The sequence below is a fragment of the Paramisgurnus dabryanus genome, chromosome 2 (assembly GCF_030506205.2).
Source record: "Paramisgurnus dabryanus chromosome 2, PD_genome_1.1, whole genome shotgun sequence".
NCBI classification, from domain to species: domain Eukaryota; kingdom Metazoa; phylum Chordata; class Actinopteri; order Cypriniformes; family Cobitidae; genus Paramisgurnus; species Paramisgurnus dabryanus.
The window spans coordinates 25,664,590-25,678,451 of record NC_133338.1 but is presented as its reverse complement, the minus strand read 5'-3'; the positions used below and the strand labels follow the sequence as shown (position 1 = coordinate 25,678,451).

General features: G+C 33.5%; 2 protein-coding genes across 2 annotated transcripts; both read left to right on the top strand.

The window, feature by feature from the left end:
• Positions 1-395: 395 nt before the first annotated feature.
• Positions 396-5,064, top strand: tm4sf21b (transmembrane 4 L six family member 21b). Its single transcript, XM_065248838.1, has 5 exons — positions 396-2,175; positions 2,259-2,324; positions 2,529-2,665; positions 3,616-3,802; positions 3,974-5,064. Exons 1-5 carry the CDS (start codon positions 1,984-1,986, stop codon positions 3,980-3,982), a joined length of 591 nt encoding a protein of 196 aa, XP_065104910.1. The 5' UTR covers positions 396-1,983; the 3' UTR covers positions 3,983-5,064.
• A 1,951-nt stretch (positions 5,065-7,015) lies between these two features.
• si:dkey-3k24.8 (lysophosphatidic acid receptor 6) lies at positions 7,016-9,770 on the top strand. Its single transcript, XM_065248559.2, has 2 exons — positions 7,016-7,357; positions 7,772-9,770. Exon 2 carries the CDS (start codon positions 7,814-7,816, stop codon positions 8,813-8,815), a length of 1,002 nt encoding a protein of 333 aa, XP_065104631.1. The 5' UTR covers positions 7,016-7,357; positions 7,772-7,813; the 3' UTR covers positions 8,816-9,770.
• The last annotated feature ends 4,092 nt before the right edge of the window (positions 9,771-13,862 follow it).

Here is a 13,862-nt window from a genome sequence, read left to right as displayed (position 1 = left end):
AAATGCGTTTCCAGTCTATCATAACAGATCACCGCGTCAAAATAAAAGTCTCTCAGAAAAAATGTATTTAAAAGTCATTTTGGTTACATTTGTCAATCTTTAAAGACATATTTACTTGTTGAGACACACGTGTGTCACGCAAAGCTGTGGGCGGGACTTCAAAAGTGGTCCTTGTATTTGGCTATGGGGCGGTGCTTCAATTCTACTTTGACGTCATAGATTTCCGAATTCCACACTGGCTTGTTTTACTGGCTTGGTGCCAAAAACGGTTATATTTCAGTAGCACGGACGTTTTCAGTTCTGAAACTTGCAGGATGTTGATTTAAGTATGATGACCTCTTATATAACAAATTATCAAGTTAAAATTGAGTATTTGATTCACCGCTCCTTTAAATCTATTTTCATTTAGTTGAATCGAGAATTGAGTGTAAAAATCGGCCCGAGAATCAGAATTGAACCGAGAATAGAAATGGAATCAATCCGATAGCTTATGAATCGAAATCGAATCGATCTGGAACATCTGAATCGATATCCAGCCCTAATTGAATTTGAGTTGAGGTAGAATTGACCATAATAAAACAAATCTTACTGGTAAAATACTCATTAGATGAACTTAAAAACAAGGAGTTGTTAAGACAAAGCTTTGAATATTGTATGAAGAGCCTTGTTTAAAGCTTTGCAAAGTCATAGTTTGAGGGTTTTATAGGTCTTACAGACTAATAAAATAGATGTTTCAAATGACACACAAAACTTTGTGCTTGTGTATCTAAATAATGAAAAGATTTCTTAAACCAGGCTGCAATTCTCTGTTGAATTTAGTTTAAGTTTAATTTAGTTAAGTTCAATTCCAGCAACCTTTGTGATGTGATCAGTTCAACTCAATTTTACACTCATTAACTCAGAGGTTATAAAGGGTGTGTGGTGAAATCCCAGCTTATTTCTACTATTATAAGGCAGCTTATTTCAGCGATGTATACATTTTGTGGTGAGCAAACTGATAAATAGAAAAAAAAATTATCTTGTTTTACACTCTAAGAACACGTGTGTTAAAAACAACACAATCAGTCAACACTAAATTAGACACATCTCTGTGTTATTATTGGAACAAAGTACAAGGTTTATATAAGAATGAGGAAACAATCATGTTTGAGGCTCGCGGTATGTCATTACTATGTACAGAAATCTTATTATCCATCTATGCCCATACAGTTTTTATTCTATGGCACCTTTAATAAACAGCACAAACAAGCATTTACTGATTGTACCTTGATTTGGTACATGACCCAATAGGTTTTACTTTATCTGCCGTCATTACAAGTATGATGTAAAGGAACAAAGATTGTCAGAGTTTCCTGGGTGGTTTACAGACGTTGATTAGAGCGTTTATGGGAATTGAAAATCAGTGAATGAGGTTCAGAGTTCAGCTTTGTTCTGTAGGGACACTGTTCGGTCTATTTCTACACATTCATGCACTATAAATAAAATCATTTTCATCTCGAGTACCAAACTTTGATCATTTGACAGTTGCCCTGATAATGTCTCAGTTTAATTTATGAGCAATAAGATATGACTTCTTAATGAGTGGAAATTATTAAAGTATCTCAAGCAAATAAAAAACAATCCTTTTAAAATAACCATGGTTTTGCTACACTAACCATAGTTTAATCATGGTTTTGCAAATAGTAAAAAACCCATCAAGAAACATTGTTGTGACACTTCTACTATAATAAAACCATGGTAAACTTGCTCTGTTCAGGATCCTCTTTACCTAGTTTACAAATTTAACAACCCAAACTTTATGACAGACATTAGCTATTTAAAGTAAAATTCAATAAAGATAAAGTATGACGACAGATGGGCGTGTGTATGTCTGATCATCTATCAGTATTTATAAGCCTTATTGTCTCAGTTAAGTACAACTGAGTGGAGGCAACTAAGAACTAAAATTAAAATCTGAATATTTCATAACTGAAAGGTTATATCATGTGTACAGGAAAGTGTTCCACGTGTATTGGCATCAGTCTCTATCCTCTTGCACTGGTGTCTATTATCTGTAACATTATTCTGTTCTTCCCTGGTTGGGAAACCATTTATGCTAAAGAGGATGCAGATGGAAAGTACCGTCTTACAGATGAAGTCAAATACATGGGAGGTCTAATTGGAGGTGGCATCTTGGTGAGTGAGAACTAAAGAAAATTCATTTATTTACTTTAACATATATCTCTGCTGTGTGTTTATCCACTGATTTACACTTTTAGGTGTTGATCCCTGCTATTCACATCCATAGCACTGGGAGAAAAGGCTGTTGTGGGAACCGGTGTGGGGTGAGATTTTGATTATTCGTTTTATTATTCATAGGCCTATAGTGGCTAAGAATTGTAACAGGCGTGCCAATTTAACTTTAAAAGACACAACCAGTGTACAAACAATTTAAATGTTTAAATGCGTATATACAAATAAACTATAGTACATTATTCCATTCACTACTTTTTAAGTCACATATGGCTTTTTGCTCTCTTTTATGTTAGATGTTCCTGTCCATTATATTTTCTGTAATTGGAGTGGTGGGAGCCCTGTACAGTATTGTTGTAGCTGCTGTTGGGCTGCTTAATGGACCGGTTTGCATGAATCCTTCAGGCATCTGGGAGAGACCATTCAAAAACCAGTAAGAAAATAATGAATAATAAATGAATAATCTTTTATTTTTTCTTAAAGGGACACAACACTTATTTTCCATTCAGCTGATCTCCGGGTCTGGCTGTAACACTTTTAGCATAGCTTAGCATAATCCATTGAATCTGATTAGACCATTAGCATCATGCTAAAAAATAACCAGAGAGTTTTAATATTTTTTCTATTTAAAACTTGACTCTTCTGTAGTTACATTTTGTACTAAGACTTACGGAACTTTCTAGGCCGATATGGCTAGGAATTATACTCTCATTCTGTCGTAATGATCAAGGACTTTGCTCCCATAACATGGCTGCAGGAGGCGCAATGATATTACACAGCGCCTGAAAATAGTCCCCTGCTATTAAAAGTAACCAAGGGGACTATTTTCGGCCAGTGTGTAATATCACTACGCCTGCTGCAGCCATGTTACAGCGGCAAAGTCCGTGATTATTACGCCAAAAATAGAAAAAAAAGAAAAAATATTGAAACTCTTTGGTTATTTTTTAACGCAATGCTAATGGTCTAATCAGATTCAATGGATTATGCGAAGCTATGCTAAAAGTGGTACCGCCAGACCCGGAAATCAGCTGAATGGATTCCAAAAATCAAATGCTTATAGAAGCTGAAAAATTAGCATATTTAAAAAAAAGTGGAGTGTCCCTTTTAAAGAGCTTTTGTTTTGAGAACTAAATAGCTGCGATTTACATAAAGTGAAAGTTGGATTCACTTCACTTCAAATTACTTTAATTGGTAACATATGAAAATTAGCTTTTTCAACTTACTTCAAGTAAAAAATGTAATTAAAAGCTTACGTTTTTTTAGGTGTTACCAATTAAAGTTATTCTTTGTAGACCTAAGGAAAAAAATTTAACATATGTCCTTTCAAAACATCACAATTGCATTGTATTATTTTAATATAAGTTTTATTTTTACATTTTACAGAACTGAAAGTTACCTGTCAAACTCTGAAATGTGGGAGTTATGCACAGAGCCAAAAGATGTAGTGGTGTTTAACATTGGCCTGTTTGGTGCACTGCTGGGAGCTGGCTGTATAGAACTGCTGCTATGTTTATTCCAGGCGGTCAATGGCCTCTTCGGATGCATCTGTGGTACATGCAATAATAAAGAGGTAGGTAAACTTCAACCTGATTTCCACAGACCAATATATTGTATGATTACTCTTTACTACCGTAAAATGGTCTTGCAATAGCAATAAAATATCGTTTCTGGCTTTATGGTTTCTGCCCAATGCTGAAAAAGTGTTCTCATATAGTTTCTTAATCGTATTTTTCATTTATAGGTGTCATAAAGACCATCTGACTTCAGACCAGTTAGGAGTAAATAAAAGATATAGATAACTACACTTCAGCACTTTTTGTTTCCTAATTACTCATCAGTGACCATCAACGGATGTTGAATTATTTGCAAGTGTCATACAAAACAACACTGGCATGATATGCTCTCTAATGCATTCTATGTGAATAAAATGATTTTATTTTATTATTTTGAAATATTAAAAAGCGGATATAATTATATATTGATAAATTGGTGAATTATATGTTAATACTGATGTATTTATGGATGTATTTATGCATTTACAGTACTGTGCAAAAGTCTTACAGTTAGATTTGTTGTTTTTGCAATGTTATAGTGATCAAATATTATTGTTTCTCAGTCTTTTAATAGAATACATCCAGAGAATACAGGAAATGTGTTTAAAGTATTACAAACTGTATAAAAATGTAAACTGATGTGTCAAGTTTTTAGGGTAAACTCCCCTTCCACTTGAGCAATAGCAGGAAACTGCAGGATCTCTTATTAGATAAGAAAAATCCTAATTTCTAATTTTAAAGAAATTACTTTTTTACTTCATTCTGCTCAAAAACGCCAAGTGAGGTCACACTAAACACTGACGATGCCTAAAGAAGACATTTCTGATTATTTAAATTGTTTTTTTTTTTACATATTTCTTGTCTTTTCTGTTCGTATCTTAGCAAAATAGATTGAAAAATAACTATGAATGGACATTAAAACTTCTAAAGCAACAAGTCTTGTAGTGGTGGCCAAATACTTTTGCACCATACTGTATGTATGTGGATTAACATTTGCTTACCACAGGTTTGTTGAATGCTGTATTCTGATTGGCTGAGAAATGTTCCGTGGGTATGCATTATTTTCTGATAACCGCACACCTAACTTGTCAAATGTCTTAAAAATAGGCACCAGAGCAATGTTTGTGGTAATCGTGGTATAAGAGGAATAATTGACTCCACTCCTTTGAATTATTTGTTTATTTTTCTTCCAGTTAGCGCTGTGACGTTGGCGAAAAAGGGGTATATAGATACACCATTAATCGATTTTCTGTAATAAAAACATTTTGTAAATATAGTAGCATTGGATGTTCGATTATTCACTGTAAAAAAGTTGACCTTACTTAAATTTTAAGGCAACTTGCTGCACAGCTTTTTTGAGTTTACTCAACTTTTGAGTGAGTTCACCTAACTCAATTTTATCAGTAATGTCACATGCCTCTCAACTTTAACCAACAAGTTAAACAAACTTAAAATGATTAGGCAATAAGTAAATTTCTGGTTTTACTAGTGACTTAAGTCCTCTCAACTGAAATGAGTACTGTATAAACACCATTCCATCATATCATAAATCGGTCAACACACGTTGGGTAAAGGGAAATTTAGCATATCCAATTCAGCTAACATGCATGTTTTTGGACTGTGGGAGTAAACCCACAATGCCACAGAGAAGACATGCAAACTCCACATAGAAAGGTCTTCTGACCAAAGTTTTTTGTCTGACTCAGCCCTAAACCCGAGACCTTTTTGCTATGAGTAAAGTGATGCACGCTAAACCACTGTACCGCCCTCTACAATGAACACACAGTTCTCTTTCATAGTAACAACAAACAAACACCATTCTTTCAAAAATAACTCTAAACACAACATATAACAGCATAAATAAAGCCATAAAAAATTTCACTTTAAAAAAGCTGGATCAACTTAAAAAATTACTTCAATTGGTAACACACAAGTTTTAAGTGAAACTTTAAGTGAAAATTTTAGGTTGAATAAACTTACATTTTTAGGTGTTAAACCAAAGAAGTGAATGCATGCTGGGAACTGGGACAATTTATTGTTTTGTTTTTTCATATTACTCAATTTGGCAAATTGGACAAACAATTTAGAAAATAACTAATCCAGTCAACAAAATAATATTTGTGTGTAGGATAATTACACTAATAAAATTATGTAATAAAAATAATACGAGTAAACTGTATAAAACATTTTGAATTCTTTTTTTTATCAAAATATTAGTTAAAATAACATGAACATTTGAATAATTTGAGTAATTCTTAATGAACACATTATTGAGTAAATTTAACTTCATTTTATCATGTATAATCCATTTAAATTTGTAAGAAGGAAATTAACTTAATAATTTTGTGTCGAAACTACATGAAAGATTTTAGTAAACATAACTAATAGGCGTGTAGTTCCCAGCCTACTTTACATGGGACTGCATTTGGAGAGTAAAATTTGAATTTAAATGCTATTTTTTGTGTTTTTAACTAAAAATAAAGACTTTATGTTTATTTATCTTCAAAATTTATAAGAGTTTCTGTTTCTTCTTTGAGTTTTGTAGTTACCATTGTTCAGAAGAGTGGTGCTTGTGCATAGACTGCATACGGAAGTATATTGTGCTTTACAGCTGCTGGGAGGGCGCGTTGATTGAATAAACGTTTCGAATAAACGTTTCGTGCCCTCATCTGACAGAAAGATGAAGTATAAATCAATGTTTATGGAAACAACAACATACCATGAAAAAGTTACCTGTACCAGGAAAAGGATGTTAAACTAACTGAGTAATACTAGTACTATTAGTTAACTCAACTTGATTTTGTTGTGTTTGTATTAAGTAATGTTACAGTGTTTATTATACTTAAAAAAGGCTGCAAGTTGACTCAATTTAAAACATTTAATGCAACCACTTCCCTTACTTTTTACAAGTTAGATCTGTTTACAGTGTATGTTAATTTTATTCAGCATGCACAAAATAATAAATCGACCCTCTCAACAACAAAACAACTTTGTTCAAGCTACTTTATTACCTTTGTTGGGAGAACATTTAGTTTTATTAAAAGTAAGTGTGGTAACATAAAAATCATAATTTAGGCCATTATGTATATGGCAGACTTATTTCGTCATGATCTATATGTTCTTTGAAATTGAACATGTTAAAACAAGTGCTTAATAATTAGAGCTTTTCTATTTGTATAATTTTTTTCTTTTGTTTACATAATTCATACCTGCAAACCATGTTGCAAATAAAATAATTTAGAATTAAGCAGTAGATGCTATCTAAAATGAAATTGTTGTTCCTGTCTGGAAGCAACAGATGTTCTCATAGGTTTTGGTTCCTTTGTTTTTACTTTTAGTGATGGTTATGCATTCATGTGAGTCAGAGGCAGTGCCAAAGTGTATTTATATTAAAGTTTTTGCATATGAGAATCTTTGAATTCAAAAGTTGTTCAAGCAGCGTTAAAGGAGCAGTTCTATTGCACTAACCACAAATGTATTTCCTGGGCGTTGAGACAAGAGACTGAAACACCAGAACAGTATTGGTTCTTTAGTATTGAGACCAACAGATGAAACTTCTAGAGACACCAACAGTAAGTCAACATCTTTCACATCATCATTTTCTTCATGGTTTCTTTTTTAGGAAATATATTTGATAGCATTGAGATTTTACCACAAGATTTGAGAAATGTTTCTGACATTTCATGTATTGACTGTAAGATTTAACAATGCTGATATATTCATACATTATGTGCTTGATGAAGATATTTTGAAAAATATATAAATTTTTGCTTATTGGCCATGTTACAACGAAGACAGAATTTTAAAGACAGGAAATGAAATTTCCTTTTTTTTTACACAATTTTTGCACAATTTTTAAGAACAAACTGTGGGTGGAATGTGACCATGCAAAAGTGATATTTCCTTTCTGGAAACATTATTGCCACTATAAGCACATTTTACAATATTGTTGCTAGCATTTAAAACACAACCATCTGTTGTTTCAGGCTATTAATGGTTAGTCAAAAGGATAAATCCTAAGACCAGCCATGCTGAATTCTACAGTTTCACAGTCTTGGAATAACGCAACACAGGACCAGCAGGATTTAATTTTTGTTGCCGTGTATGCAGTGGTTTTCATAGTTGGACTAACTCTCAACCTCACTGCTCTTGTGATTTTTTTTCGCATTGCAAAGTCGCGGTCTCACACCACCGTCTACATGATTCACCTGGCCTTTGCAGATATTCTTCTGATTTGCACCCTGCCTGTGCGTATATATTACCATGGAGGCTTTGAAGGTCTGCCACATAAAATCTGTGAATTTACTGGAGTCATACTGCTAGCAAATATGTACGGAAGCATCTTTCTCCTTACGTCCATTAGCTTTGACCGCTGCGTAGCAGTCTGCTTCCCGTTGTCCTCTCGTGTTCGTGAGGGTCGCAAGAAAGCCTGGTGCGTGTGTCTGGGGATCTGGCTCCTAACCATAGGAGCAAGCTTGCCGATTTACTTCAAAGTGCGGACTTCTCCGAACCATTCTTCTAATTTGTCAATCAGCTGTTTGAATTTGTCAAGCAGCTGTTTCAGCAGCTTTCCCACATACGCCACTCAAACTGTCCCTCTCATTTCCACGTTAACTGTCGGCTTTGGGATTCCATTAACTGTTATGATTCTCAGCTCATGGGGGCTCATACGGGCTATAAGTAAAAGTACTGCTGCCCAGACTAGTGATCTAGTAGACAGCGGAAAGATCAAGAAGATGATCACGACTAATTTGGCGATCTTTCTGATCTGTTTTCTGCCATATCATATCATGCTAGTGTTACTGTATGCTTATAAAGGTTCTGAAAATGTTTTATGCTCGCTGGTACCAGCCTACCGGTATAGCCTCATGATAGCTTGCCTAAATGCAATGCTAGACCCGGTTGCTTACTATTTCACCACTGAAACTTTTCGCAGAAAGATGGATGTAGACGCTGTACGTAAAATATTGCAAATGAATAGTCACAGCTCAGATGGAAACAACCGCTCTCGAACTCCCCTCACTACGTAATCATTACCTACTGTGGCTTACCAAATGGTTTATTTTTGTACTTATATGTAGCTTTCTGCAGAAGGAATGGAAACATGACTCATTTATTGCAAAATTTTAATCTAGCAAATAATTTGTGCATCTTCGCTGTTTTGTGCATTAAAGTAAAAGGCACTTACAGTATAACTGCTTTCTAAATGACACAGTTCAACTGTGTCAGTTCAAAATAAAAGGGGCCATGAGTCAAAATGACAGGAAATGGTTGTCGCCTTCCTTGACAAGCTGTTTACTGTATTGGCAGAACACTAAAATGTGCTAAACCTATTTCTGCAAAAGTTCACTGGCTTCTTTCTCAAATATGCTTTAGTCGTTTTTTTTCACAGTTTTGCTCCTGTAACGCACTGTAATTTAAAAAAATAAATAAAGTTTAAGAATTTCAAATAGATTTTATAAGTTATGTCAACTTTGCACAAGACAAAACTTAAAATTGCAAGTTGAATTGACTTGTAAATCCAAGGAGTTTAACTTCATGCTGCATTTTTTTACAGTGTGGTTTATATCAATCATCAAACATGTTGACACGTCAAAAGTATAGCAGTATTACCAAGAATTTGAAGCATTAATTATGAAAAATACTGGGGCTGTTTCCTGGACAGTGATTATAAAGTAATGTTTTTAGTAAGGCATGTTTATTGAAACTAGTTATTTTTCATAATAAAACTAAGGCCTAGTCCTGGTTTAAGTTAATCCCTGTCCAGGAAACCGCCCCATCGTGTTTAATTAAAGCATTATTTTCCCATAACTTCTGTTTATAATGCTTACATTTCGATTTGTGATAGAAGTGTTTTCTATTCATATATTTTTTAAGTTGTTTGTATGTTTATGTGCTATTAAATGAAGCTGGTATGTGTGAAATAATTGTGTTGGATTTTAACAGACTTGTATGTCCTTTATTTTATGTTAATTTGTAATGTGTAGGCGAAATAATAAATAAAGATTAATTTCAAAGGAAATTTTCTTTTCTTTTTTTATTTCCATTTTAGTGATAATTATTTTGTCAGGTATAATGAGTCGTATTTCCTCAGACAATAAGAGGAAAACAACCCAAAAATTACACTTCTAAAAACACTTGGTCAAAAACAAGCCAAATTTGGTTATTTTTAGCCCACTGGCTGGATAAATAAAGGGCTAAACACGTGTTGGGCTAAACCCATCAAGAGGGGTTGTTAATTTTACCACAGCAAATGTTTACTTTGTTTTAGGATGGTTTTATTTTTAATACCCTGAGTTTATTTCATATGGGTAAATATTTTCATGATTACTTTTATGTTTTGAAGATATCAAATACATTATAAACAAATTTGTCAGCTTGACCTTATTTGGCCAAGTGAGAGATGTTTCTGGGTCAACATAGTTTGTCGACCCTGAAACAAATTTTTTGTAGAAAACTCGCACTTAACCCCAGATCCCGACCATATCTTACCTCTTAATTCAGAGGAAAGTGATACTGTAGGTAAATGACAATGGTGAAGATAAACTGTGGTCGTAACTAAACTGTAAAATTATCCCTCAAATTTGATCGGTTGATTGAAGAGTAGTCAAAAGATCAACATCAAAAGAGGCGGTGCAAGATGAAAGTTGGGCCGATGTGTCATGGTGGAAGAAACGTGCATTGATTAAACTGTTAGTGAAAATGAGCCACTTACCCAGTAGTTGGGTTGACTGAAAAATGACTCGAATTAATGACCCAAAAACATGTGTCCATGCATGCAAAATGCAGGTAAAAGAAGAGCTTATTTGAAATCCGTTGCCCTTTGCACAAAGTCTTTATAAAGTTGAAAAAACCTAACAAATCTTACTTGGGTTTATTTAGGTTAGTTTGTTTCATAATTGTAGTTATTAACTTTCTCAACTCTCGACCTTCATATATAATAGTCAGAAAACAGTATGCCTGAAACCTCAGTTTCCAAAAAACAGCATGTGAGGAGTCCCAAGAGAGTCTACTGTTTCCACCAATATTTCTCAGTATGATGACACTTTTCTCATGGGGCCATGAAGCCAAGAAGCCGCCAAATTCAAATAGTGAATAAATAAAAAAATACTGTGAGCCTTGCAGATCTTGAAGTGATATATAGAATGTACCAAATTCCCTTGTTATCATTAAATTGTATTTGTTATAAACACCTGAACACCACATTATGTCATATAGGTCAACAAACATCAGGGTTTAGTAAGCCGACCTCAAAAACAACGCAACATGGGAACAACAATTTATAAAGTTTAAAAAAGCTGGATGTCCAGAAATTAATTAATATTGTATAAATTGTTAAAGCTAGTAACTAATAAAGAAGATGGATTAACTAATCAGTAGCATACTACTGTTTTTGTTAAGTAACAATTAGTTACTTATTACTTATTTAGTAGTTATTATTAACTATTACATGTCAAATATATATGATCACATGTTCAACCTTTATGTTGATCAATAATTAAACTAATACTTTATCACTTATATTATCACTTATATGCTTTTATGGTAAAATAGCTACATATCATATTAATCCATGTTTGATTTGACTATGAACTGAACCGATGTGCTGCATGATGCCAAACGCATGCGGAAATCACAGATGGAAGTGTTTAGCTCGTATGAACATTTGCACAGAGAGCAAGTGCGCGGCTAATATTGAAAAGAGCTGTTGTGTGATTAACTGAACACATAGATTTAACAAGAAATTACAGACTGTGAAAGCTACAGAAAGAGAAGTGAAACAGATTTTTCTGCACTCTAAAAATGGCTGGGTTATTTTTGACCCATATTGGTTAAATGGACAAAACACATGATGGGTTAAAAATAACCCCATGTTGGGTTGTTGTTACAGTATGAAACCATGTGGTATAATAACCCAGCATTGGGTCAATTTTAACCCAGTGGTGTGTTCTGTTCAATATTCACCCATTATGGGTCAAAATTAACCCAGCTATTTTTAGAGTGTGTGATTCAAAGACACAACCGAAGCCAGGCACATGGATTTACAGTTGCCATTTTGTGTTAGATATGAGTTAAATTTGAGTGAAATAACATGTTGTGTTAACCGTTGCACTACTAATTAATTAATTATTTAACATTTAGTAATCTGTGTAACTATAAAGTGCTTTTAAAGATTTTATTAAATATACAATACTGTGCAAAAGTCTTAGACCACCACCACCAGACTTGTTGTTTTAGACGTTTTAATGTCCATCCATATTTATTTTCAATCTATTTAATTAAGATATAAACAGAAAATACAGGAAATATGTTCACAAAAATAAAAAATTAAATTTTAGGCATTGTCAGTGTTTAGTGTGACCTCTCTTGGCACTAAACACATCTTGAGCGTTTTTGAGCAGAATGAAGTAAAAAGACTAATTTCTTTAAAATAAAAAATTAGGATTAAATTTGAGTTAGGTTTAAGAGATCCTGCAGTTTCCTGCTATTGCTCAAGTGGAAGGAGAGTTTAGCCTAAAAACTTGACACATCAGTTTACACTTTTATACTGTTTTTAATACTATAAACATTTCCTGTATTTTCTGGTTGTATTCTTTTAAAGGGACTGAGATGATCACTACAACATTGCAAAAACAACTAATCTAATTGTGGCATGGTGGCTTAAGACTTTTGCCCAGTACTGTATATATACATGATGAGTGTTTGTATGTTACACGCTTCAGGTACCATACTTTATGTCTTTACAGTATCATTTCATTTATTGGTAATATTGTTGTCATTATAAACGTCCAGGATTACAGTCTTTACTAGGGAGTTACCATGATTTTTAGAATTAGAATACAGTTTTTTATATTCTAATTATACCCAACTAATTACTAATAAGTTACCATGAATTTTACATTAAAATAATGGTTCAAATTTTAAGTTATTTCTTAAGATCTGAGTAATAACTAATGGGTTACCATCATATGGTCCAAATTTTAAGTAACTCATTAAGAACAGCATTGTAATAAAAAATGGAATAAAAAAACTGTATTTACTAGGCATAGATGAATAATAAGAGCGCTGTACATGGTAATGACATATCGTGAGCCTCAAACCCGTTTGTTTCCTTATTTTTATGTAAACCTTGTGCACGCAAAAGACTGCTGGAAAACAGGCCAATCTCAACATAACACCGACTGTGATGTCTCAGTCAAGATGTACGCTTTAACAAAAAATTATACTTTAAATTAATTACAAAAATTTTCACATTTTTACTAATGTAATCTACTGACATGAGCCTAAGAGCAGAGCTCAGCGTTATTATTCATGACCCTTCCAAATATAGGGCAAAAATAAAAATTTAATTTAAAGGATAAAATGGTTATTTACATCACGACTTAAAGGGGATATATCACGAAAATCTATAATGGGTCCCCAGTGCTTCTATCAACCTAGATGATGTAAAAAAGATCAACCCAGTAACTTAGTTTTGGTAAACCATGCAAATGTGAAAAATAGTCCATTGAAATTTGACTCTCCTTGTGATGACAGAAGGGGATAATATCGCCCCTTAATCTGCTCTATCCAACCACAGCACTGCTATTTAGTGCAGAGAACAGCTCATTTGCACTTTAAAGGACACACCCAAAACGGCACATTTTTGCTCACACCTACAAAGTGGCAGCTTTAACATGTTATATAATAAATAATCTATAAGATATTTTGAGATAGAACTTGACATACTCTGGGGCTTAAATTTGGTGTCTTGTGAAATTTCCTCTTTAACAAATGTACACTCTCAGAAATTAAGGTACATGAATGTTATCACTGGGGTGGTATCTTTTAAAAAGGTCCTAATATGTACCATTTTGAGGAACCAGTATGTACCTCTAACATACCAATGTGTCCATTTTAGGTACCAATATGCACCTTTAAGGTACAAAAGTGTTATTTTTGAAAAGGGACCACCCAGTGACAACTTTTGTACCTTCATGTACCTTTTTTTGAGATTATATGGTTATGTGCAAACAGCGGCCACAGTGGCCCATGTGTTTTTTACACATTTTTTAAATCATGAGATTTTTTTTTACA

Bases quoted from the DNA above. Each gene is read 5' to 3' on its own strand.
- tm4sf21b (XM_065248838.1), top strand. From the start codon at position 1,984: ATGTGTACAGGAAAGTGTTCCACGTGTATTGGCATCAGTCTCTATCCT. The intron at 2,176-2,258 runs GTGAGTGAGAAC...TTACACTTTTAG, and splicing joins TAATTGGAGGTGGCATCTTG to GTGTTGATCCCTGCTATTCA. The intron at 2,666-3,615 runs GTAAGAAAATAA...TACATTTTACAG, and splicing joins GAGAGACCATTCAAAAACCA to AACTGAAAGTTACCTGTCAA.
- si:dkey-3k24.8 (XM_065248559.2), top strand. From the start codon at position 7,814: ATGCTGAATTCTACAGTTTCACAGTCTTGGAATAACGCAACACAGGAC.